General features: G+C 46.7%; 1 protein-coding gene across 3 annotated transcripts in view; it reads left to right on the forward strand.

Annotated features, from left to right (window-relative positions):
* The window catches only part of LOC126419052 (glycoprotein-N-acetylgalactosamine 3-beta-galactosyltransferase 1-like), a 190,099-nt gene that overhangs the window by 76,735 nt on the left and 86,365 nt on the right, over nt 1-26,999 (forward strand). For 2 of the 3 annotated variants that reach the window (XM_050086122.1, XM_050086123.1), the window contains exon 2: nt 1,306-1,539. The exons of the other annotated variant lie outside the window; for it this stretch is intronic. In XM_050086122.1, coding sequence (XP_049942079.1) covers nt 1,306-1,539 — 234 coding nt within the window. The remainder of the gene's footprint in view (nt 1-1,305; nt 1,540-26,999) is intronic. 3 annotated transcript variants of the gene reach the window in all.

Below are 26,999 nucleotides of genomic sequence, written 5' to 3' on the forward strand. Positions count from 1 at the left end.
CTTTGATAAAGGTCGGATTGTAGCCTACCGCGATTGCGGTTTATCGTATCGCGACATTGCTGCTGCTCGTTGGTCGATATCCAAAGACTGTTAGCAGAATATGGAATCGGTGAGTTCAGGAGGGTAATACGCAACGCCGTGCTGGATCCCAACGGCCTCTTATCACTAGCAGTCGAGATGACAGGCATGTTATCCGCATGGCTGTAACGGATCGTGCAGCCAAGTCTCCATCCCTGAGTCAACAAATGGGGACGTTGCCAAGACAACTACCTGCACGAACAGTTCCACGACGTTTTGCAGCAGCATGGACTATCAGCTCGGAGACCATGGCTGCGGTTATCCTTGACGCTGCATCACAGACAGGAGCGCCTGCGATGGTGTACTCAACGACGAACCTGGGTGCACCAATGGTAAAACGTAATTTTTTCTGATGAATCCAGCTTCTGTTCACAGCATCACGATGGGCGGATCTGTGTCTGGCGACATCGCGATAAACGCACATTGGAAGCTTGTATTCGTCATCGCCATACTGGCGTATCACCCGGCGTGATGGTATGGGTTGCCATTGGTTACGCATCTCGGTCACCTCTTGTTCGCATTGACGGCACTTTGAACAGTGGACGTTACATTTCACATGTGTTACGACCCGTGGCTCTACCCTTCATTCGATCCCTGCGAAACCCTACATTTCAGCAGTATAATGCACGACCGCATGTTGCAGGTCCTGTACGGGCCTTTCTGGATACAGAAAATGTTCGACTGCTGCCCTAGCCAGCACATTCTCCAGATCTCTCACCAACTGAAAACGTCTGGTGAATGGTGGCCGAGCAACTCGCTCGTCACAATACGCCAGTCACTACTCTTGATGAACTGTGGTATCGTGCTGAAGCTGCATGGGCAGCTGTACCTGTACAAGCTCTGTTTGACTCACTGCCCAGGCGTATCAAGGCCGTTATTAGAGCCAGAGGTGGTTGTTCTCGGTACTGAGTTCTCAGGATCTATGCACCCAAACTGGGTGAAAATGTAATCACATGTCAGTTCTAGTATAATATATTTGTCCAATGAATGCCCGTTTACCATCAGCATTTCTTCTTGGTGTAGCAATTTTAATGGCCAATAGTATCTGAAATGTCGTGGCTGCGTCGGAACGACAGTTATACTTACAATTGTCGCTTGTCAATCAATGCAAACAAAAAGTAATGCTAATAAACGCTTTAAAAGTTCCTCGACCAAAACGTGGCCGCCCTGCCTGGATACGTTTACTTTGGTGGTGTGAGCAGTGGGGCGCGCGCTTCGTGCCTGCAGTGTGGTGCTGCCGGCTGTCTGCGGCCTTCCTCTGCGGCGTGGCGCTGGGCTTCGCGGCGGCCACCCTGGACTTCCGCAGCTCGTCGGCGTGGCTGCAGCGGCAGCTGCAGGCGGCCCTCGCCGGAGACTTCCTGCAGTACGAGTACGAATACGAGTACGAGTGGTCCACGCTAGCCGCTTCGGACATTCCAGCGAGGGCACTGCCCACCCTTCCTGCGGCTCGACGCAAGCCAGGTGAGTGCTGCCGTAGAATTCGTATGTCTGAGCACAGTACTTTGTATCCTGTGCTATGTTATGTTCCCGGCCTCTAAAGCGCTTCGTCTCCATTCGTGAAGCGAAAAAAGTTCGGATACGATCGTTTCGTGAGACAACCTTAACTTACTGTTTCAGGACCGTGTCGACGATCACAAAATTATCTGTATTCTGTCTCTCCTCCTTGCAATTTTGCAATTTTTCAGATAAAATAAGGCTTACCTCAGATATTTGCATGTCTCCTTGACTGTTTAGCATCGGGCTCGCAACTTACAGCAGGTGTTTCAATACTGTCGTGTGTGCTTTTTTTTTCGGGGGGGAGATTGAGAAAGCTGCAGACGAGCTATAGTTCAATCCAAAATTTTTATGTTGATCTCAAACTCACGGGAAAGGACGACGGAGCCTTCATAGTGTGGGGAAAAAATGCGGTTAGATCATTATCTACATCCATACGACCTGACGGTGTGTGGCGGAGGGTACCTTGAGTACCTCTATCGGTTCTCCCTTCTATTCCAGTCTCGTATTGTTCATGGAAAGGATTGTCGGTATGCCTTTGTGTGGTATCTAATCTCCCTGATTTTATCCTCATGGTCTCTTCGCGAGAGATACGTACGAGGGAGCAATATACTGCTTGACTCTTCGGTGAAGGTATGTTCTCGAAACTTCAACAAAAGCCCGTGCCGAGCTACTGAGCGTCTCTCCTGCAGTGTTCCACTGGAGTTTATCCATCGTCTCCGTAACGCATTCGCGATTACTAAATGATCCTGTAACGAAGCGCACTGCTCTCCGTTGGATCTTCTCTCTCTCTTCTATCAACCCTATGTGGTACGGATCCCACACTGCTGAGCAGTATTCAAGCAGTGGGCGAACGAGCGTACTTTAACCTACTTCCTTTGTTTTCGGATTGCATTTCCTTAGGATTCTTCCAATGAATCTGTCTGGCATCTGCTTTACCAACGATCAACTTTATATGATCATTCCATTTTAAATCACTCCTAATACGTACTCCCAGATAATTTATGGAATTAACTGCTTCCAGTTGCTGACCTATATTGTAGCTAAATGATAAGGGATCTTTCTTTCTATGTATTCGCAGCACATTACACTTGTCTACATTGAGATTCAATTGCCATTCCCTGCACCATGCGTCAATTCGCTGCAGATCCTCCTGCATTTCAGTAAAATTTTCCATTGCTACAACCTCTTGATATACTAGAGCAACATCAGCAACAAGCCTCAGTGAACTTCCGATGTCATCCACATGGTCTTTTTTGTATATTGTGAATAGCAACGGTCCTACGACACTCCTCTGCGGCACACCTGAAATAACTCTTACTTCGGAAGACTTCTCTCCATTGAGAATGACATGCTGCGTTCTGTTATCTAGGAACTCTTCAATCCAATCACACAATTGGTCTGATAGTCCATATGCTCTTTGTTCATTAAACGACTGTGAGCAACTGTATCGAACGCCTTGCGGAAGTCAAGAAACATGGCAGTCTCGTAGACGAATAGCGCGAGCTGGATTTCACACGATCGTCTTTTTCGAAACCCATGCTGATTCCTACAGAGTAGATTTCTAGTTTCCAGGAAAGTCGTTATACTCGAACATAATACGTGTTCCAAAATTCTACAACTGATCGACGTTAGAGATATAGGTCTATAGTTCTGCACATCTGTTCGACGTCCCTTCTTGAAAACGGGGATGACCTGTGCCCTTTTCCAATCCTTTGGAACGCGACGCTCTTCTAGAGACCTACGGTACACCGCTGCAAGAAGGGGGCAGTTGGAAGAACCAAGCTATCCACGAGAGAATAATTCATAAAAGCACACACAGAAAATAATGGTCAGTGCGCTGCCAGAAGACGTCGGTCTTACGCTGTACAAGGCCGCCATACGATCGCTGCTGGAATACGCAGCGGTCGTGTGGGGAAACACGGCCGATACAAATCTGAAGCGCCTGCAGACGATCCAAAACAGAGCGCTACGACTGGCACTTCACCTGCCCAAAGACTTCCCCACCGAGGAGCTCCACCGCGTCGCTGCCGTCCAGCCCCTACGCCAGAGGTTTAAGGACGCAGCGACAACATTCTACGAGAAAGCCGAGAGGTCGACCAACCAGCTGATCAGAGGACTCGGCAGCCGACCACACTGGCGGGCGTCATTACGCTGGCCAGACCTGCTGCGCCTGTAAAAGTGATGCAGCTATCCTATCAACAATTGTCCCTGTGCAGGACAGCTTAGAAACTCGCAAGCCTATCCCATAACCTTAACAAACATAATGCAGGAAAAATAGCGCTAGGCTATTAAAACCTATACCATAATCAAGTGGAACACACTCCCCTTGTTCCACACATTAGCACACACGCTAATGGTCAGTGTTTGTTCCAGCTCTGAAGGAAAATTACGTGTCGAGAGAGAACTAATCAGAAGGAATATGAGAAGTGTTCAGTAAGTAATGCAACACATTTTTTCTCGAAAAAATTTAGATTGAAAAAATCTGGAGTTTTAACTCTCACGATGCGGCCTGGCACTGAGAGAAGCTAACACACTACATGTCATGTAGCAGTAGCCCAGTGTGCCGTCTTCTACTAAAGCCAGCCTTACACTCTTACCCGAATTAGTAGGCAGTGTGAGTGGTATTACTTTAAATATTATGCTTATTAGTTACGACACCTTAACAGAGTGACATGCAACAGTTTGTGGACTTGCTTCTTGTCATGCTTTCCTTATCTGGGAGGACGACGGTACAAAAAAAATCAAATGGCTCTGAGCACTATGGGACCTAACATCTGTGGTCATCAGTCCCCTAGAACTTAGAACTACCCAACCAACCTAAGGATATCACACACATCCATGCCCGAGGCAGGATTCGAACCTGCGACCGTAGCGGTCACGCGGTTCCAGACTGAGGCGCCTAGAACCGCACGGCCACAACGGCCGGCGACGACGGTACAGATCCGTGTTCGGTCATCCCGATTTGAGTTTTCCCTGATTTCGCTTGAAGTCTAGTCAAATGGCGCCCACAAAGGCCAAATAGCAGAAAGTTGTTTTTAAACATTTTTGACTAGTTTTCTTTGTTTTCGAGGGTGCTGAATCCGAATTTTCAAATTTCCACCAAAATTTCGGCTAGGAAATAGGCTAAGAATGAAAAAAAACAGAAAAATGCTACTTTTACGGTTTTTTCGCTTATAAATTTAGAAATGACGCAATTTTAGGCAAAGATGATTTATGAAAATACAGGAAAAGATTTGCGACGAGATAGGTCCCAATGGCCATTTTCTTTAGAGCAACTGTGTGGCATGTAGCGCGAGTTCACTAACGTCACGATGTTGCTAGAGTGGCTGGTAGTTGATAGGTGACTGGGCTGTATAGTATGAGAGAGAGAGAGAGAGAGAGAGAGAGAGAGTCATTATTGAAACGCCCGCTAAACCCGCAGGGCAGAACAGGTGATTAGGACTGTGGAAAGGGCCAAATAAGGTGTCGGTAGGTTCACTCAAAATTGTAATTTATTGTAATTTATTAACACCTTTAAACCAAAATGGCACATAGACGAACATACAAAACTAAGGTTTCCAAAAGGCAATTATTTCACAGCTGAAGGCCTCCAAACAAGAAATCTTAAAAATCAACAAAATAAAAATAAAATAATTAAAATATACATGGTATCACAGCTAGGCTGGAAAGCTCAAAAGGCAAAATAAAATAGCAAATAAAATAATTAAAATATATGTAGTATCACAACTAGGCTGGAAAGCCTCAAGGCAAAATTAGATAGAACAAACATATGCAAGATGCAATACAAGCGGCTGAGGGCTACAATTAAATTTGAAAATTTTAAAATATATTACCATAATTTTTTAAGGCAGAAGGCAGCAATGTTTTTGCTAAAAGGGTAATTTCAAGAATAAGGTTTTAAGTAGCATAAGGCCCAAAATAATTCCAATCCCAAAGAAAGCAGGTGTTGACAGATGTGAAAATTACCGAACTATCAGTTTAATAAGTCACAGCTGTAAAATACTAACGCGAATTCTTTACAGACGAATGGGAAAACTGGTAGAAGCCGACCTCAGCGAAGATCAGTTTGGATTCCGTAGAAATGTTGGAACACGTGAGGCAATACTGACCTTACGACTTATCTTAGAAGAAAGATTAAGAAAAGGCAAACCTACGTTTCTAGCATTTGTAGACTTAGGGAAAGCTTTTGACAATGTTAACTGGAATACTCTCTTTCAAATTCTGAGGGTGGCAGGGGTAAAATACAGGGAGCGAAAGGCTATTTACAATTTGTACAGAAACCAGATGGCAGTTATAAGAATCGAGGGGCATGAAAGGGAAGCAGTGGTTGGGAAAGGAGTGAGACAGGGTTGTAGCCTCTCCCCGATGTTATTCAATCTGTATATTGAGCAAGCAGTAAAGGAAACAAAAGAAAAATTCGGAGAAGGTATTAAAGTTCATGGAGAAGAAGTAAAAACTTTGAGGTTCGCCGATGACATTGTAATTCTGTCAGAGACAGCAAAGGACTTGGAAGAGCAGTTGAACGGAATGGATAGTGTCTTGAAAGGAGGATATAAGATGAACATCAACAAAAGCAAAACGAGGATAACGGAATGTAGTCAAATTAAGTCGGGTGATGCTGAGGGAACTAGATTAGGAAATGAGACACTTAAAGTAGTAAAGGAGTTTTGCTATTTAGGGAGTAAGATAACCGATGATGGTCGAAGTAGAGAGGATATAAAATGTAGACTGGCAATGGCAAGGAAAGCGTTTCTGAAGGAGGGAAATTTAACATCGAGTATAGATTTAAGTGCCAGGAAGTCGTTTCTGAAAGTATTTGTATGGAGTGTAGCCATGTATGGAAGTGAAACATGGATGATAACTAGTTTGGACAAGAAGAAAAATGGTTCAAATGGCTCTGAGCACTATGGGACTCAACTGCTGAGGTCATTAGTCCCCTAGAACTTAGAACTAGTTAAACCTAACTAACCTAAGGACATCACAAACATCCATGCCCGAGGCAGAATTCGAACCTGGGACCGTAGCGGTCTTGCGGTTCCAGACTACAGCGCCGTTAACCACACGGCCACTTCGGCTGGCCGGACAAGAAGAGAATAGAAGCTTTCGAAATGTGGTGCTACAGAAGAATGCTGAAGATAAGGTGGGTAGATCACGTAACTAATGAGGAGGTATTGAATAGGATTGGGGAGAAGAGAAGTTTGTGGCACAACTTGACTAGAAGAAGGGATCGGTTGGTAGGACATGTTTTGAGGCATCAAGGGATCACAAATTTAGCATTGGAGGGCACTGTGGAGGGTAAAAATCGTAGAGGGAGACCAAGAGATGAATACACTAAGCAGATTCAGAAGGATGTAGGTTGCAGTAGGTACTGGGAGATGAAGCTTGCACAGGATAGAGTAGCATGGAGAGCTGCATCAAACCAGTCGCAGGACTGAAGACCACAACAACACAACAAGGCCCACAATTGATATTTCAAAATTCAAAAAACATTTAGTCCATTAAAAACAAGAATTTTTAAATCATTGGCTATGATAGATTATCAACAGAGAATTAAACACCGGTGAGCAGGACAATGAAGAAAACGGCACTCCGAAGCCTCCAGACAGGGAGGTCGGTCTGCCCTCTTTCACTTAGGTAAGACAGGTGGTGAGCCCAACTACACTTGATCCCACGGAACCCAACCAGGGGACAGCCACGGACCGACCGACACGACGACTCGCTTGGTACCAAAGGTTATGAACGTGATTATCCACAATGAATATGTACTAGCTGTGACAATTACACACCATGTTGGACAGCAACAACAGGTGAGGAAAGGACCCTACCTGAAATTACGTTGATTGCCTGGGCAGATAACCGGATCTCTAACGGCCATAAGGCAGAAAATTCCGCTGGTACACCTGAATTTGAAATACGGTAATACAGTTAACTTCACCCAAAAGGAACACTGTCTGAATTTGTCAGTGGCCAGGGCAGGTAACCAGAACAATAACGTCCACAAGGCAGAAAATTCCGCATGTGCACTCTAATTGTAGTCAACCAATGTAGTTAATTGAACCGCATGGCGGCTAAATTTCAGCAATAGAAACACAGTGTTGCTCACAGGAAAACCTCCCCAACAGCGAAACACCGAAACGAACCACACAACATGAATAGACGTGGCTTGGGTCGTTGAAACCACTACTCAACTTTGACGTCCTGGGTCGGTGAACCACGAAGCTCGTAGCGATCGGACAGCTCCACACACGATCCAACACTGCGAAGGGACCGCCAGCGGACATAGCCGACTGCATCGCGCGGAGATAACTTCTCTGGTCCGGAGCAACCGATGGACTACCCTCAGAATGCCGACAACATCTAAAATAGTCCAGTGGAAATAACACCAACTACACACACAACCTGACACACTTGCACGAAGACCTGAACGACATCCAACAGTAACTAAGCACGCACGAAGACAAGATGCGCCCGACCGACGATCCACCAAGACCGCGGCCCGGCTCAAGTGATGCTTGGTGGCAATGGTCGGGCGAGCCATGTCGACGCAGACCTCACTGCACCAACCCGACTGCACTAGTGCCGCATTGCAACTCCCCGCCTGGCAGGTCCGGACTGCTCTCCAGACGCGTTCCAACTGACTGGCAGACCCGAACTCGCGACAGGAACTGCTTACGACAGACAACGACCGGGAAATAATATCTGTCGAGCAAAGATACTACGAGAGGGGATATATCGATACGCGCTGCTAGCGCCGCTCACGGACAGGCAAAGCAGCAACGTAGTGAGGTGGAAGTACGTTAAAAACAGGGTGTAAAATACATGATGGCGGGAACACGAGCCACGCACGGCTCAATTATGCACTGACTTTGATATCAGTTTGAGACCAGGTTTGTGTGTTAATATCATTGTTTACTCCGTCGACAAGTGAACTTGAAGCTCATGTGTGTTCTGCAATATGGCATGCATCCCATATTACACAGATTAGATGTCAGCAAGACATGGCTTGTCGGAACAAATAAAACGTTCAGTTAGTGTGTTCAGCATAGCTGATGCCTGCATGTCTGCCTTGTAACACTTGACAAGAATCGTAGCACAATTTAAAAGTGGAAAATACTCGTAATAATTTTCGGGGACCGCGCGCCGTTCGAGAATGGAACGGTAGAGAAACTGCTTGAAGGTGGTTCATTGAACCCTCGACCAGGCACTTAATTGTGAATAGCAGAGGAATAACGTAGACGTAGATGAATGGGCGATGAGGTAAACGGTTGACAGCAGTCCACGGACGCAAAGCCTGTGCAGCTCGTGGAAGAGCAACAGCTTGTCCTGCAGCGGCAGTTGCAACAACAAGTCAAACAGCAATTTCAACAAAAACTGAACTGCTCTGACAGAAAACTCAGCTTTTGTCTGATCCCTTAGGTTCTGGGTTCCCATCCCATCCAGCTGCTGAAACAGCACTTCGCCACTTTTCGGGTTTCTGATGACGCTCTCCAGTCGTCGCTCTTCCTTTCTTGAGCCTCTCTGGAGACGTTTTTCTTACTAAGGTTGGCTCCACTCCCGAATCCTGTTGCGCTCACATTCGAAGAGAAGTGTTCGTTGCTGCCAAATTATTATTCTCAACGTTTCCATGTTGTCGTATCGCACCTGGAGTTCCATCAACACTGCAAGCAACCTGGTCAGTCGTACTGCTCGCGGGTAATGGATTTGCAGGGTTTGAGTCGACATTGTGATTGTATGAACCCTGCCTGCAAAAGGTCATATGCTGATGTTTTCATTCGAGAGGTAGTGGTCCAAATGGCTCCAGATCTGGAAGTATGCACTGCAGCCTGTACACTAGACAATCCTTCCTTGGACGCTTTTTTTTTTTAAAGTAGTGCACCCTCTTTAGAGATTGTACAAGTGGCAAATGAATGACTCGCACCTAGATTCCCAGTAGCACAATTCTAGCCTCAGTGGCCTCTGAATGGTCTGTCATGTCCCGTTGGCGTAAGCAGCAGGGTCTCCAGTCATGGCCTGATTCCTTCACACCACAGCTGCATCCAAACTGTCCGGATCGCTGGGCACACTGGACGTATTGTGGGGAAAGATGGACATATCCAAACTGTCGTCAGCTGTTGTGACAGTTGGATGCCACCCCCAGCCCCCCTCCCCACATGCATCAACGGATGATGCGTGTACCTCAGGCAATTCTTTCTTAGGGCGATCCTTCCAGCAGTTTATCGACATCATGACTGCAAGCCAGGAAGTCCATTTCTCGAGGGACAAGGAGGCTACCGTTTCTTTGATTAATCTCAAGATGTATGCTCATCTTTGTTCTCCTGACTTGGTCACTCCATCCTGCACCTTAATTGTGTATGGTGACAGTCCAATTCCCCTCTGGCGTCAATCAATGCAGTGTCAAAAAGGTCGTACAGCTGATAACTCTGTTTGTTGTAGGTAGTCACAAAGCTGGCAACATTTTTAGTCTGGATGCCTTTGCTCTTTGTGTTGTCCTACTGATGAGGTTGTTCAGGCACAGATCTCTTTCAGGAGCTCGACGACCTCTGTACTGCCTTCACATCTCTAATCGAACGTGGCCTGGCGTGTCCCACATATCTCACTATGTCCAGACACAGTGCCCCATTTCTGCCATGTGTGTCCTATTCTTGCTCCTTAAAGGTGGCAGTTAAGCAAGAACTCGATCGCCTCCAAGAAGCAAGTGTAGTTTAACAAGCAAGTGTAGTTTAACCAGTGTTTGGGACACACCCTGGGTGGGATCAAGAAATCAGATTGATCTCTGGCTATGTGGAGATTTTAAATCAGCTGTCAATGCCGAAACACGAGTGGAACCTACCCCATACGTCATACTCTGATCTTCTCAGAAACCTTATCAGAGGTGAATGAAATGGAATTCTCAGCCACTTGCTCATCAAAGAAGGGATCCAACTGTTGCCATTAACTCTCTACCATGCCCTCAAATCTTATAGTAGCTGCAGGATTTTTTGAGTAAGGTGAATTATTATTCTAAGTTTGTTCCACCTTATGTATCTGCTCAATTGATTGCGAAATGACGACGTTCAGTTCAAGTGGGCTGCTGACTGAGCGCATTTTCACATGGCCGAAGCATCTGCTGTGTTCCGTGCCCGTCTTTAGCCCTTTTCATCATAATACCCCCTGTTTTTGGCTGCTAATGCTACTCTCTATGGCACTGGTCCAGTGCTAGTGCATAGGAATGATGACATTACTGAACAATATATTGCCTATGCGTCAAAGACGGAGACACCTGCTCCAAAGAACTACTCGCAAACCGAAAAAGCTTTGGCGATCATTTTTGCCACTAAGAAGTTCCATGTTCACCAGTTTAGGACCAAGTTTACCCACATTAAGAACCACTTACCACTGGTAGCACTCTTTGGGCCCCGCTCTCGGCTTCTGGAGCAGATGACACAATAGCTTCAGTGTTGGGACACCGTTCCTCAGCTCTTACAGTTATGCCATTAAATGCAAGCCCACAGCACAATATGCAAATGAGGATGGCTTCTCTCATTTGCCCTCAGTAACTGTCCCAGTATTTCTCAACCAGAAAATATCATGTTTCCACGTCGATGTGGAATGACAGCATGCATTGGCTGGATTTCCAAATTGCTCACATCACTGCAGACGTGCACCGTGACCCTGTCTTACAGTGTGTCATGCACTATACACTCCATGGGTGGTTCACTTATCTTCCGAAATTTTCCAATCCTGAACTCCAGGCCTGTACTCTTCTCTCCCAATATTTGTGACTTCTCTCCATTGTTTTCCTGCTTGATGCAGGGCCAGATGCTCATGATGTTTTCATCCTGTCACCTGCACCCCCAAGTTTTGCAACTCTTACATCATGGGCATTGGGGTATGTTGCAGACGCGAACCGTTCAAAGGCGACATGCCTACTGGCCAGAACTGAACAAAAACGTGCAGGCAATGGTGCACAGCTATTCTGATTGTGTCTGGAACGAGGCTTCTCCTCCCCAGTCTTTCAACACCTGGCCCAACCCCACCCTGTCCCTCTTGGGACTTCATACACTTTGACTTTTCTGGCCTCTCTCTGGGCTCAGTGGCTCATTGTCATGGATGCTTATTCTCTCATACACTGAAGAGCCAAAGAAACTGGTATACCTTCCTGATGTCGTTTAGGGCCCCTGCAAGCATGCAGAAATGCCACAATACAATGTAGCATGGACTCGAATAATGTCTAAAGTAATGCTGGAGGCAACTGACACCATGAATCCTGCAGGGCTGCCCACAAATCTATAAGAGTACAAGAGGGTGAAGATCTCTTCTGAACAGCAGGTTGCAAGGCATCCCAGATATGCTCAATAATAATGTCTGGTGAGTTTGATGGCGAGCGAAACTGTTTAAACCCAGAAGAGTGTTCCTGTAGCCATACTGTAACAGTTCTGGCGTGTGGGGTGTCTCATTGTCCTGCTGGAATTGCCAAGTCAGTCGGAATGCACAATGGACATGAATGGATGCAGGTGATCAGGATGCTAACATACATGTCACGTATCAGGGGTCCCATATCACACCAACAGAGCCTCCACCAACTTGAACAGTCTCCTGCTGACATGCAGAGTCAATGGATTGATGGGATTCTCTCCATACCCATACACGTCCATCCGCTCAACAAAATTTGAAAGTCGACTCGTCTGACCAGGCAACGTATTTCAGCCATCAACAGTCCAATGTCTGTATTGACCGGTACAGGCTAGGTGTAAAGTTTTGTCATGCAGTCATCAAGGGTTCACAAGTGGGCCTTCGGCTCCAAAAGCCCATATCGATGATGTATCATTGAATGGTTCATATGCTGACACTTCCCCCAGAGGGCTCGCCACTCTTCAGTGGGTTTGTGCTTGGCTACCACAGGGCCAGAGACTATGCAGCGTTTTTCCCTTCTGTGCTGTATGTCTCTCCTCTTGCTCCCGTGAAAACTTCCTCTGTCCCTCCAGCCAAACACTGCCCGAGTCTTCCTCTAACCAGAAGGGCTCAAAGAACACCGAAGGCAACCGGTCTTCTCCTTCACCAAGATCCTCTTCGATGGTGTCGCCATGTGGTACGCTAGCCCAGTGGACCACTGTATCGCCGGTGCACACCACCAGTCGTTTTTCAGCGTTGGACCGCACAATGACGCCAGTGTTTCCGTGGACCCCATGGAGCAGGATCATCCTGCTTCTGTGCTTTGTAGTAGCGACTCTACACTGGCTGTCACTCAGTGGCCGCTGAGTTGACACCTCCTACATCTCTTCCCCATCATGACTGTCCTCCAACAGAATGTTAGTGGCCTTCAGTCCCACAAAGAGGATTTATGGCTGCTTTTAGCATTGCAGCGTCCCCTTGTGCTCTGCCTTCAGGAAGCGAAATCATGCACTCATGACTGCTTTGAGCTTTCACATTACTTCCTGATTCGTTTTGACCTTCCCCTTGAGGTTGGCATTCCATCTCATGGGGGCATCATGCTGCTCATATGGGATGACATCCATGGTCAACCCTTCTCCCTGATTACCAGTCTTCAAGCTGTTGCAGTTCGCCTTTTCCTTCCCCCACGTGACTTTTCCCTCTGTACCATTTATGTCACTCGGTCACTTGGTGTTACCAGGGCGGCCTTCTTTCAGCTTATTGGGTAGCTGCCTCCCCCACTTTAATGTGCATCATCCCCTTTGGGGTTCTCCCAGGACCTGTTGGAGAGGTGCCCTCTTGGCTGACCACCTTAACCAACTTAACCTCTTCTGCCTCAACACTGGAGCACCCACTTTCCAACTCCTCGCACACCTATTCCCATTTGGACCTATCCTTTTGGAGCTTGCCCATCGTCTTGAGTGGTCCGTTCTTTCTGACACCTGCTCGAGTGACCATTTCCCACATGCTCTCCGTTTTCTGACTCCCACCCCATCTGTGTGCACGCCCAAATGGCAGCTGGGACCTTTACATTTCCCTGGCAAGATTCCCCAGTTGTGATGACCAGGCTGATTCTCACTATCATCCTTACTGCCGCAGAATATTCCATTCCTCCCACTTCCTCTTTACCACGTCGTTTCCTCGCCCATTAATGGACAGAGACATGCTGCAATGCAATTCGTGCATGGAGATGTGCTGTCTGTCATCTTACAGTGGCAAACTGCATTCATTATGAACAGATGTGTGCAAAGTGTCGTCGCGTTTTTCGGGATAGCAAATGAGCTAGCTGGATTTCATTCACTAGTTGTTTTAACAGTTCCAATCCTTTCTGTCGTGTGGGCAAACCTCGAACAGATCACTGGGCCCAAGATCCGTTCCCTCATTTCCGACCTCACGGTGGCAGCCGATGTTGTCGTGAACCCTATTGCTATCTCTAACACCTTTTGTGGAAGTTTCGAACTCTTCCCACTATCACCCTGTCTTCATCCATCGGAAACGAGTGGAGGCGGCTCGGGCGATACCCTTCTCTTCTCCGAATCGTGAGTGTACAACGCTATATTTACTATGAGGAAGCTCCATCATGCTTTCAGTTCATCCCGGTCCTCCGCCCCAGACGCCATCCACATTCAGATGTTGCAGCACCTTTCTCTTGCAGCAAGCACTTTCTGCTTAACATGTACAAACGCATCTGAGTAGAGGGCACGTTTCCCGGACGCTGGCGTGAAGCCACCGTCATACCCATACCTAAGCCCAGTAAGAACAAAAACATTCCTTCTAGCTACCTCCCCATCTCTTACCATCTGCGTTTGCAAGGTGATGGAACACATGATTCATGCCCGGTTGGTATGGTGGCTCGAGTCTCGCAATTTATTGACCAATGCACAGTGTGGATTGCGAGTGCTGCGTTCTGCAGTTGACCATCTTGTGACTTTGTCCACCCATGTCATGAATGGTTTTCTGCAGAAATACCAGGCTGTGGCCGCGTTTTTCAATTTGGAAAAAGCGTCCGACACCTGCTGGAGAACTGATATCCTCCGCATTCTTGACACGTGGGGCTTCCACGGCCGCCCGCCCTGTTTCCTTCAGGCATTTTTAAAAGATCGTGTTTTCAGGGTGTGTGTGGGTCCTGCCTTTTCGTTTATCCAGGAAAACGGTGTGCTTCAGGGTTCCGTCCTGAGTGTCGTCCTCTTTTCTATCGCCATTAACCCTATCATGGCCTATCTCCCACTGCACATCTCTGGCTCCCTTTTTGTTGACGATTTTGCCATCTATTGCAGTTCACCACGGACCTATCTCACTGAGCGGCGTCTTCAGCGGTGTCTTGATCGTCTTTACTCCTGGAGCATCGTCACTGCCTTTCGCTTTTCCACTGAAAAAACTGTCTCTATGAATTCCTACGACCCCCCAAGGGGTCCACAACTCTTTTGTGGATACGTGTGTGGCGAGCACGGGGCCCCGAGCTATTGCACGGTAGCCAGTCCGTGTGGTGGGGTCGCTATGTACTCTTTTGGTTGAGCCCCCTGAACACACAGGGATCACACTTCTGATACCTGAGCTGTGACCTCCTCATGCATGCCTTGGAGTGGTTGCTCGTCATCCTGGAGCATCAGAACTCCCAGCAATGGCCACCGTGCCAGACGGCCCTTGCTGTGGCTGGGTGGCGCCCCTGATCGGAGTGGCTGGTATCAGGGCGGATGCTATGCAAATGAAACGCATGCGGGTCCAGAACTCTGGCCATTCTTCTGCGGCCATCTCTCTGCGTGGAACTGATTCTTCAAGTGCTGCTTCTCTTGCCCCTTTGGCCTTTCCTTCCATGGCTACCCCCTTGGAAGAGGGTCAGGCCCGTCGGCTAGGGGCGAAACCTTTCCCCTGTTATCTAGTTTGCACCAGGACTGATGGAGATACTTTCACCAATACCAAACCTTTATTCTTTGTGGAACACATTGAAGACAAGTTTAGCGAAGTGGACTCCCTGAGCAAGATGCGGTCGGGTTCGTTGCTGATCAAAACTGCTTCAGCTGCCCAATCTGCGGCCCTTCGTGCCTGCACCCATCTTGGCACAATTCCTGTGTCCATTACCCCCCACCAGTCTCTAAATAAGGTACAAGGTGCGATTTTTCACAGGGACTTCATCCTTCAAAGTGATGAGGAACTTCGGGACAATCTCGGATGGCGGGGTTTTCACTTTGTTCGGCGTGTTCAGAAGGGTCCTAAAGACAATCGCATTGATACTGGTGCCTTTATCCTGGCCTTTGAAGGGGATACCCTCCCTGAGAAAGTTAAGATTATGGTTTATCGATGTGATGTGAAGCTGTACATCCCACCTCCTATGAGGTGTTTTAAGTACTTGAGTTTTGTACACACGTCTTCCCGCTGTTCACAGGCCCCTCTCTGTGGTGACTGTGGACGTCCACTCCATGAGGGGAGTCCCTGTGTTCCCCCTCCTGTGTGTGTAAATTGTCATGGTAGTCATTCTCCACGTTCACCAGACTGCCCAGTGTATAAGAAGGAAAAGAAAGGATTTTAATGCTCATCATCCCTTGTGGGGCAGTGCCTTTCCATCTAGACGAGGTCTTCTTATAGACCAATTTATTGCAGACCACGACTTGTGCCTTCTTAATGATGGCTCCCCTACTCATTTCAGTGCCAGTCACGGTACCTTTTCTGCCATTGATCTTTCTCTTTCTTCTCCCTCTCTCCTCCCTTCATTACACTGGTCGCCACACGGCGACCTTTGTGATAGTGACCATTTCCTGTTGATTATCTCGCTCCCTTCCCGCTCCCCGATGGACAGGTTACCTCGTTGGTCTTTCCACCGTGCCGATTGGCCTCTATACACTGCACAGGTCGTGTTTTCTCCCTCTTTGTCGGGTTGTATTGATGACGTCCTACGTGACGTATCTGACGCGATTGTTCGCGCTGCTAGCCTTGCCATCCCGCGCTCATCTGGGCCATTTCGTCGCCGGCAAGTCCCATGGTGGAGTACAGCCATTGCCATTGCCATTCGTGATCGCCGTCGAGCTTTGCAACGCTTTAAGAGGCACCCATCTGTAGCCAGCCTTACTACCTTTAAACGCCTCCGCCCTAAAGCCCGTTATTTAATCAAACAGAGCAAGCAGATGTGTTGGGAACGATTCGTTTCTTCCCTTGGTTCTACTGTCCCTCTGTCATGGGTATGGGCTACACTTCGCTCTCTCCAAGGTTGCCATCGGCAGTAAACCCTCCCAGGCCTTCATCTCCCAGATGGCCTTTGTACGGACCCATTAGTTCTTGCGACCCATTTTGCAGTGGCATCAGCATCAGCCTCCTATCCAGCTGCTTTCCTTCACCAAAAACAGCGGGCTGAAGCTTCCACCTTATGTTTCACCCCTTGTGAGTCAGAATCTTACAACGAACCTTTTACTGAATGGGAATTTCTTTCTGCTCTATCTTCTCATGATACGGCCCCTGGCCCAGATTCCATGCATAACCAACTGCTTCAACATCTCAGTGCTCCACAATGGCAACATCTTCTTCAGGTGTTTAACTGTATCTGGCTCCAGGGTGACTTCCCTTCTCAGTGGAGGGATAGCATCGTGGTTCCTGTCCTTAAGCCTGGTAAGAACCCCCTATCTGTTGACAGCTATCGGCCAGTTAGTTTGAGCAATGTTGTTTGTAAGTTACTCGAATGGATGGTAGCCCGTCGGCTCAATTGGGTCCTCGAATCTCGGGATCTATTGTCCCCTTAGCAGTGTGGCTTTCGAGAGGGATGGTCTCCAATCGATCATTTACTTCGCTTGGAATCCACAGCTTGGCAGGCTTTTTCCCAGCACCGCCATTTGGTTGCAGTGTTTTTTTGACCTTCGCAAGGCCTATGACATGGCCTGGCTCCATCACATCTTACTTACCCTTCATCAGTGGGGTCTTTGGGGGCCACTCCCGATTTTTATCCGCCAGTTCCTGTTCCATCAGTCATTCAGAGTTCGAGTTGGTACTGTTTTTAGTTCTCCACGGACCCAGGAGACGGGCATCCCACAGGGTTCTGTTTTAAGTGTCCTTTTCCTCATTGCTATCGATGGACTTGTGGCCTCTGTCGGTACCTTGGTCGCCCCTGCCCTGCATGTGGATGATTTCTGCATTTGGGTTAGTTCCTCCTCGATGGCATCTGCAGAACGGCAGCTTCAGAGAGCTATACGGCGTGTCTCTGCATGGACCCTCTAACACGGGTTTCAATTCTCCCCTTCAAATCGTGGGTGGTCCACTTCTGTCGCCGTACTATGATCCACCCTGATCCAGAGCTCTATCTCGATGCACAACGATTGCCTGTGGTCCCACGGTTTCGTTTCCTGGGTCTTCTTTTCGACAACAAGCTCACTTGGCTGCACCATATCAGACTCCTGAAGGTAGGATGTTTCCGTAAACTCAATGTCCTTTGCTTCCTTGCCCACTCCTCTTGGGGTGCGGACCGTTCCCTCCTTTTCCATCTTTATCGTGCTCTGGTTCTGTTTCGCTTGGACTATGGTTGTCAAGTTTATGGTTCAGCTGCTCCTTCCACACTGCACGTGCTGGATCCAATCCACCATCGTGGTATCCGTTTGGCCTCTGGTGCCTTCCCTACTAGCCCTGTTGATAGTCTCCTGGTTGAAGCTGGTATCCCCCCCCCCCTTTCTGTTCGGCGGTCCCAGCTTCTGGTGTCTTATGCACTCGCTATCCATTCCTCTCCTACTCATCCTTCCTATTCTATCCTGTTCCCAGACCATGGACGTCGCCCACCCGACTCCCGCCCACGGGCAGGTTTACCGGTTGGGCTCCGCCTTGCGTCTCTTTGCCGTGATTTTCAGCTTCCTTCTTTGTCCTGTCTTCCTCGCTCCCTCCCCTCCACCCCCCCCTTGGTTAGTTCCTCGGCCTCGAATTTGGATGGCTCTCTGCCGAGGTCCGAAAGATTCCATCCCCTCGGTGGTGTTCCGTTCCTTCTTCCGCCAAATTTTATGGGAGTTTCGGGATGCTGTTGTTTTTTACACTGATGGCTCTAAATCTGCTGATCATGTGGGGTATGCCTTCACGTCCTCTGTTGGAACGGAAAATCATCTGCTGCCACCTACATTTGCGGTGTTTACTGCGGAATTTATGGCAATTTCCCAGGCCCTTACCTTTATTAAACAGTCCCAACGCAACCGTGTTTTGTTATGTACGGACTCGATGAGTGGGCTTCTTGGTATTGACCAGTGTTTTTCGCGCCATCCCTTGGTCTCTGCCATCCGTTACCATCTCGCTGATATTCGCCGTGCTGCTTGTTCCATTGACTTCCTTTGGATCCCTGGCCATGTGGGTATCCCGGGTAATGAGCTCGCTGATCGTTTGGCTGGGGGAGCAGTCACTTACCCCCCGTTTTCTGTAACCCCTCCTGCAGCGTATTTATGGCTTCACATCAAATCCCACTTCGCACAGTCATGGGCCAATTCTTGGGAGGCTACTCCCCTGTCTAATAAACTTTGTGCGATTAAGGTGACACCAGTCCCATGGCGTTCTTCCTTTCACCTCTCCCGAAAGGACTTGGCCACACTGTGTCATCTCCGCATTGGCCATACCAGGCTGACCCATGGTTTTCTTTTGCGTGATGAGCCACCCCCACTTTGTGGTTGTGGAGCCTTCCAGTCAGTAGCCCACATTTTGGTTGAATGCCCCCTTCATTTTGCTCTGCGTGCTAAGTACAGACTCCCTCACACTTTACCTTTGATGTTGGCTGACGATTCCCGGATGGTCTCTCTGGTTCTCAGTTTCCTCTGGGAAAGTGGTTTTTGTTCTCAGTTTTAAGGTTTTTAATCTCTTTCTGGTGTTGGGGCAGGGCGGTGAGTGTTTGGGTGTCTCCCACTGTAAGCCGTGTTTGGAGATTGCCGATTCACCTCCCTGACCGAGATATTCTTTTCTTCCCCTTTTACTCTGTTTTTACCCTTTCTTTAAGGATTGGTTAGTCTCCTTTTCCCATACGTCTTTCTACATTCTAGCGGTTGCACCTTTTAAGTCACAGGTGGTCTTGCCTATGCTGCTTCAGCATAGCGTTGGGTTCGTTCTCTTGCTGACTTCCCTCATTTTGTTTTTTACCATTGACAACATGACTGCCCTTTTATGTTTTTCCCTTTTTCCCTTTTATTGTTCTGACTTTACTGAGATGTCCCATTAGCGGAATGGACCATATTTGAAACAAGGGACTGATGACCTTGCTGTTTGGTCCCTTAAACCTCAAACAACCAACCAACCAACTAATTCCTACCAAGCTAGTGGATTCTCCCATCATCTTTAAATCTTGGGCCTGTTGCCCTTCCGTTCGTTGAAACTACGAAATTCCTGGGGCTCATGTTCGATAGGAAACACTCTTGGTCCTCCCATGTCTCTTACCTTGTAGCCCACTGTACACGGTTCCTCAGTGTCCTACGTGTCCTCAATGGTACGTCCTGCAGTGCCTATCGAACGACCCTCTTCCTTTTGTACCGGTCCCTTGTCCGTTCGAAACTCGACTATAGGTGCTTTGTTCATGCGTGTGTATGCCCATCCCTCTTACCCAGTGTCAACACTATCCACCATCATGGCATCCGTCTGGCCACGGGCGCCTTTTACACCAGCGCGGTTGAGTCTGTATGCTGAAGCGGCTGAACTACCACTGTCCTACCACTGTGACTTTCTCCTGAGCAGGTATGCATTCCGTTTGACATGTGTGGCCACCCATCCTATGCCTCCTTCTTTGATGATTCATTTGATCGCCCATGTGTTGCTCGTCCTGTTACCTCTTGGAGTCCACTTTCGGCACTTGCTACAGCGGCTTAACTTCGAACTACCTGCATCTTTCCCAGTGGGTGTGAACCCTTCGCCACCTTGGCTTCGTGAAGCCTTCATTCGCTTCCTAAGGACACTACTCCAACCTTGGTCTATCGCCTTCAGTTTCAGGACCTTCGCATGGAACTTCACGATAGTACCTTTGTATACACTGACGACTATCAGACCGACCATGGTGTGCGTTCGTCATTGGCACCCGTGTCTTTAGATATCAGCTTCTGGCACACTCCTCAGTACTTACAGCCGAGCTCTTCACCTGGTATCAGGCCACGGAGTATATCCGGCGACACAGCCTTTCCAATAGTGTCCTCTGCTCAGACTCACTCAGTGCCCTTCACAGTGTATGTGTGCTGTACACCGCCCATCCCTTAGTGCAACAGGTCCATGAAAACGTAAACTGCTTACTCTTGGTGGAGCCAGTGTGATGTTTCTGTGGGTTCCTGGTCATGTCAGTCTGCCAGGAAACGAGGCTGCTGACGCTGCTGCCAAAGCTGCAGTCCTAGTACCACAGCCTGCGAGTATCTACGTTCCCTCCGATGATCTCTGTGTTGCCGTCTTTCAGGCGGTGGTCCCTTTGGCATCGCCAATGGTCCTCCCTTCACAGGAATACACTCCAGCTTATTAAGCCTCTGCCAGCGGCTTAGATGACCTCCTCTCGGCCCTCCCGCCAGGAGGAGATTATTTTAACTCGGCTGCTTATTAGCCATTGTCATTTGCTACCCCACTATTTTGTACACATTGCGCCCACGTTTTAAGTGTCCGCCACTTCCTGATGGAATGTCCATTTTTTGACCTTTTACATTCCCATTTGGGTTTGCCATCTGAGTTATCTGCTGTTTTAGCAAATGAAGTGCGGGCTGTTGACCACGTTTTACTTTTTATCCGCCAAAGCAATATGGGGAGGCCATTTGATTTTTAGTTCTGGACCTCCGTTTCTTATGGTCTTTTTTAGCCCTTTTTCCACGTGCCTGTTTTTAGCAGTCTTCTATTGTCAATTGGGACTGACTAAGTCGTTTAACTCCTTTCTGTGTCCGCATTCTGTATTCTTGACTTGGGCGCGTACGACCCTAGTTGTTTTTTGCGCCCTAAAGGAAAACAAGCAGAGCATACGGTGTGAGCATTTAAACAAATAATGTTGCAAGCAATGGATATTTCCACTACCACAGCTGTGCTCACGTTGTTTCTGAGCACTTACAGAGCCAACTCTATCCGTGACCATAGCCCAGCAGAACTCCTCCACATTGTCTCCCGGGCTCCACTGTGTATGCATGCTCGTTTGGGGCGAAATCCTCACGCCTGCCGTCGATGGTGGTTGCCACCCACAAGTATCGCCTTACGATGGTTGACACAAGCGGTTTGGGGCGCCGAGGGATCAGTCAGCCCTGGAATACCCTCTCACCCCGCATGGTTACAACTCCCGCGTCCAGTGACGGTTTCTGTAGACATGGGTGGACGTCTGAGTGCAACCTCCGCCCTTTCAGCCATTATCACGCGCACCGTTGTTGCCCACGTCACAGCGCACCAGCCCATTGCCAGGAGCGCGAGTTTCTTACTCCCAGCCGGTGGGTTACTGTTCCAGGACTCAACTCATGCCACCAGTTCACCTTTTCAAGCATCGTCCGAGACATTGGCCAAGTGGGAGGGAACTTGTATCCCAGCCTGACGAGTCTGAAGACCCACCAAAGGATACGTAACTCGATGACAGCCACTAGATGGCGCTTCTGCACCTGTGGGCGCTGGTGTCGCCACTGCAAGTGCCATCTCGAGAAAACGGCTGTCAGTGCCCGCAGCAGCCCTTTAAAGCCAGCAGCGCAACGGCTCCGCAGTCAATTGTGATTTCTCTGCGCCATTATATTGATCTCGCTACACTTCGTCTTGATTCTGAATTCGCTACGTTTTAAGTTTCTATCTTGGTTTACTTACTGGACTCGCCATTCTGCCGCCTTTGTCTGTTATTTGTTTTGCTGTAACCATTGTCCACTTGTTTACTCGTTGTGACACCTTCGGCCAGTCGACCTGTTCCACTGATTTTCGAGTCGTTCCCGATCTATCCAGATTCTGACCGCTATATTCAGTGGAAGGAATCGCTCGAGAGTTCCAGTACTACCACCTGTCCAGTTAGCACAATCACTACGCAGGGAGTTACACAGAATGAGGCACAGTGGTCGATCAGCTGCTCATAAATCGCACATTTTTGCAGTCGATACTAAGCGACTATTGAGGTGGTGCAAAGAGCTACGCCACAGGATAATGGATGACTGGAAACGAGTGATTTGCAGTGATGAATCACACTTTATCCAGCAGTAATCCGATGGAAGGATTTGGGTTTGGCAGTTGACCGGAGGATGTTAAGTAAACGTTAAATCGAAAGGATAAGAATACATTTTACAGTAACGTGTATTGCATACAGTATAGGAATAATTTGGACACAACGACTGTTTGTTTCAGCGCAGCAATTGATGCTGGACAGTAAATGGGCTGTCCCGTCGTGAACCCAATGGAACACCTTTGGGATGAATAGGAACCTAGACTTCTTTCCTGGCCCCCGTGTCCAATATCTCTACCTACTCTGCTTTCAGTTGTTGAGGAAAAATGGGCTGCCATTACTGCACAGACAAATGGTTCAAATGGCTCTAAGCACTATGGGACTTAACATCTGAGGTTATCAGTCCTCTAGACTTAGAACTACTTAAACCTAACTAACCTAAGGACATCACACACATTCATGCCCGACGCAGGATTCGAACCTGCGACCAGAGCAGCAGCGCGGTTCCGGACTGAAGCGCCTAGAACAGCTCGGCCACAGTGGCCAGCCTGCACAGACATCCTCACTGAAAGTATTCCCAGCAAATTTCAAGTAGTCATAAAGGCGAAGGGTGGACCCACTCCATACTGATGTCTACTAATAGATGTCCGGATACTTTTGATCAGGTAGTGTGTATCACAATGAATGAAAGGTGAAAAACAGCTCTGGCTAACCGGCTGTATTTTCACAAGTAAAGGAACTATGTATGATCATCTCTTTTGTCCTAGAGAAATGTTGCTAATTCTCAAAAGCAATTTATGCAGGTGTTCTTACTATCCCCCCTCCGCCCCCCTTCTAGTTGCAGCGTACTTGGGGAGTCATGAGAATTCAGTTAAATGCTATTAACCTACCAGCAATGGTAGGTTGTAACGCGAGAAGTAAAATAACCATATAGTAAATATCTTGGAAAGTTTCATGTCCTTAACGCGGTGTCCGCTGCGTTCGAAAGTTCACTGTTACTTCCCTCGATCGACACTACCGCAAATAATTAAGCAGCACTCGGACTGCGTGTAGCGGAAGTGCTGACAGCAAGGAGAATATTAGTCGTGACCTCAAGAATCGTAGAATGTATTTTGTGTCAATGACGCAAAACAGCATATCTGGAAAGTTGTAAAATTTCGTCACGCTACACTGGTGGCGCCGTCTTCAAGCTAGCATATCGTAATACCACAGTCTACAAATACATCGTTGTTCTGTTCAATTTGATCTTTTATTTTCGGAAAGGTGCAAATGATTCTCGCGTTGTTGGTAGTAATCCCCCTCATTATGTGCCTTTTCATCTATTTCTTTTTAAATAGACACCACCGAAAACTTTGCAATTAGTGCAATAATTTGAAGTCGGCGATGTGGCAAAGCAGTTCTAGGCGCTTCAGTCCGGAACCGCGCTGCTGCTACGGTCGCAGGTTCGAATCCTGTTTCGGGCATGGGTGTGTGTGATGTCCTTGGTTAGGTTTACGTAGTTCTAAGTCTAGGGGACTGATAACCTCAGATGTTAAGTACCATAGTGCTTAGAGCCATTTGAAGTCGGCGACGGCAAATTTTTGTCATATTTCTCAAATACCGGATGATCGTACACAAAAATAATCACCTGAAAAATGTTCAACTTTTCTTGTATCTTCTTGATTAAATGTAGGCAGCTGCCTTGCCTTATTACGTTACAGGTCACTTTCGTAAGGAACAGAAAAAGTGACCAGTGGCGCGATGTAGTTTCTGCAGATATCTCAAAACTTTCAAGGTTCTCAAAATTTATGGAAATATTAGTTGCTTGTATAGTTAATAATATTCCGACTCGTGACACATCAATTGAGCAGCAGTGTAGTGCAATAATTTTGAGTTGTGTGAAGACTGTATTTCGGCCGACCACAGGATTTTAACACCCAGTACTTTCTACCAATCGGAAAGAAAGTTTAAACTTCATCTGGAAGTAGCTTTATGGCCAGTAGAGGCCATCTGTCGTAGAAAAATGTGGCTGTTGCCATAACGTTTCCAGAATATATCTTTTTACTATAATTCATGTGGAAATCCGTGTAAACAACAGTGCGACGCTGGCAACTTTTCTTTCTAACTGTTTCTCCATTTTAAATTACTCAAGCTGTAAGCCCTCTCACGATAAAGGAAATATTGCGTGAAGTTTTTGCCACAGTTCGTCGTTGAATGTACGTATTATTATTATTATTATTATTATTATTATTATTATTATTATCATTATTATATCAATAATAATAATTTTTCTTCTTTAGGGAGATTAGAGACCACAACAAGTAACTAAAAGGAATTTCTAGAAAGCCTTTTTTGCAGCGTAACGGCGTTGCATCCTTTTTGTGCTCGCCTTCTCTCTCATGTCCAGCTGCTATTCTGCTTTCGCTGATCGTGTACGCCCTTAAAGTTGTTGGTCAGTGATCTGTACTTTGATCGACTGAGATGGCTTCTCTATTCAATCCAGTGCTCTTGAGGTCCTTCCTTACTCCCTTGAACCACGGAGAATTTAGGTCTGTCTTCCAGTACATTTCACACACGGGGACTGTTAACAGATCTAACAACTGTTCATCAAAACGTTGTCAGTAAATAGTAAAATACAGCTATTAGAAGCTGAGCAACAGTATTTCACCTGTACAATAATTTGCATTACAAGACACTGAGGGATACAGAAATCAAACATATAAAATTATTCTCGTACGAAGGGTCAAACTACTGTAAGACCTGCTGAAAAGGAGAGGATGTATATAATTATTTAAAAATGGAAACCTCAACTATTTTGGTCAAGAATTGGTTCAGACCTGGCTTTTAATAATTGACTAGTGGTCGGGACGTTAACAAAATTACCGCCACTAGGCATTTCAACTATTGATTGCTCATAAACATCTGTGTTAACATTAGCGTTATTGTCAATATTTTGTTCGATATCTCTCTCTCTCTCTCTCTCTCTCTCTCTCTCTTGTGTGTGTGTGTGTGTGTGTGTGTGTGTGTGTGTGTCGTGCTCTATTTTCTCGAGATGTTTGCATGTTATACCATGCTATACGTAATGAATTGTGGAACGAACAAAATCTTTAAACTCGTCAGAAATTAATTTCGTAAATTTCAGTATAGCAACAATGATGGTTTTACTGAGCAAGAATAGCAGTTGATCGGAAAATTTTAGCTATAATGGCTGCTCGCCATTTTGCGTTCTACGAGAGACAGTTCGACCATTTTGTAAAGTAGTGTAAGTCTATTGTTACAGTGGTTTGTTCGGCAAAATAAATTGCAATTCGCGCTTTTGAGCAAAAGTGATTGCTAAAATTTCGGAAAATTTTTACGGAAGCAAAGTGCAATTACGGAATGCCCTTGAACTAGCGTGCTAAAGTATAAATGTGGTATCTTACCTTGGATCTTATTTTTCAATGCAGATTTCACGTTTCATCACTATTCCCATTAAAATTCTCTCCAGTTTGGTTGTTCAAATTTTTTCAATGGTAATGGCTCCTTATGTATGTTCCCATTGTCTATGCAATAAACAAACGTAATATAGTATACACAATAATTAGTGCACACAGGAAGTCGCCTGTTTAAATTTTCTTTTATTATTAATTCTGACGGGATCGTGCATGGATAAATGCTAGGCAGTGGGCCAGCTTATTAAAATAATCAAGTAATGTCTTAAATAAATGTTTGTAAATACGTTACTTTTGTTAGGGGCGCTTGACAATAGCGTTCTGTGTAAGGTCTATTTTAATTCTTTTACTCGACTGTGGATGTCTCTTCTTTTATCGGACGTCGAAAGCATTTACTCACCGAACAAATGGTTCGTACTGTAGTAGGCCTATTAATGTGCATTTAATGAACACGGGACCTTTCATCATGTCAAGATGCAGTATAGCTGAGATGAATTTTAACATAAATTGAAACAAATATTAAGTAATATCACTACATTCAATTATCAAACAATTATCAAACAAATTTGTAATGAGACTTAAATTAAGCAAAATGTAAATAATAATGGCGATGTGCAGTATTAATCTGCCGTATTCACTGAAAAGTCGTCTTGGTTCCCTTCTAAAACAAAAAGGTGCTGTCCCCTTCATAAAAATAATTGAGGGACGTAATTCTACATTTGTTTCTGCCGTCGTAGCCTACACTCCATACAACCCTTCATAGTACTTGATTTTTTTAATTAATACTTTACTACGCTGCAAATATTTCGTTTGTAAATTCTGCTCTTTCCGCAAATGTGCCTTAAAAAGCGTTATATGTATGTCCCATTTGCGAATGCAAATTAGATAACAAAAACAATGCAGAACACTTGATTGCTATGGAATCGAGAGTTTTAGATTAGAAAGGTGTGAACTTCTAAATGTAGGAGCAGATAATACCAGGTTTATAAACCAGCGCACTCCAAAGCCAATTAGTGCGTCTACAAGAA

This window comes from Schistocerca serialis, chromosome 9 (genome assembly GCF_023864345.2).
Source record: "Schistocerca serialis cubense isolate TAMUIC-IGC-003099 chromosome 9, iqSchSeri2.2, whole genome shotgun sequence".
Classification (NCBI taxonomy): Eukaryota; Metazoa; Arthropoda; class Insecta; order Orthoptera; family Acrididae; genus Schistocerca; species Schistocerca serialis.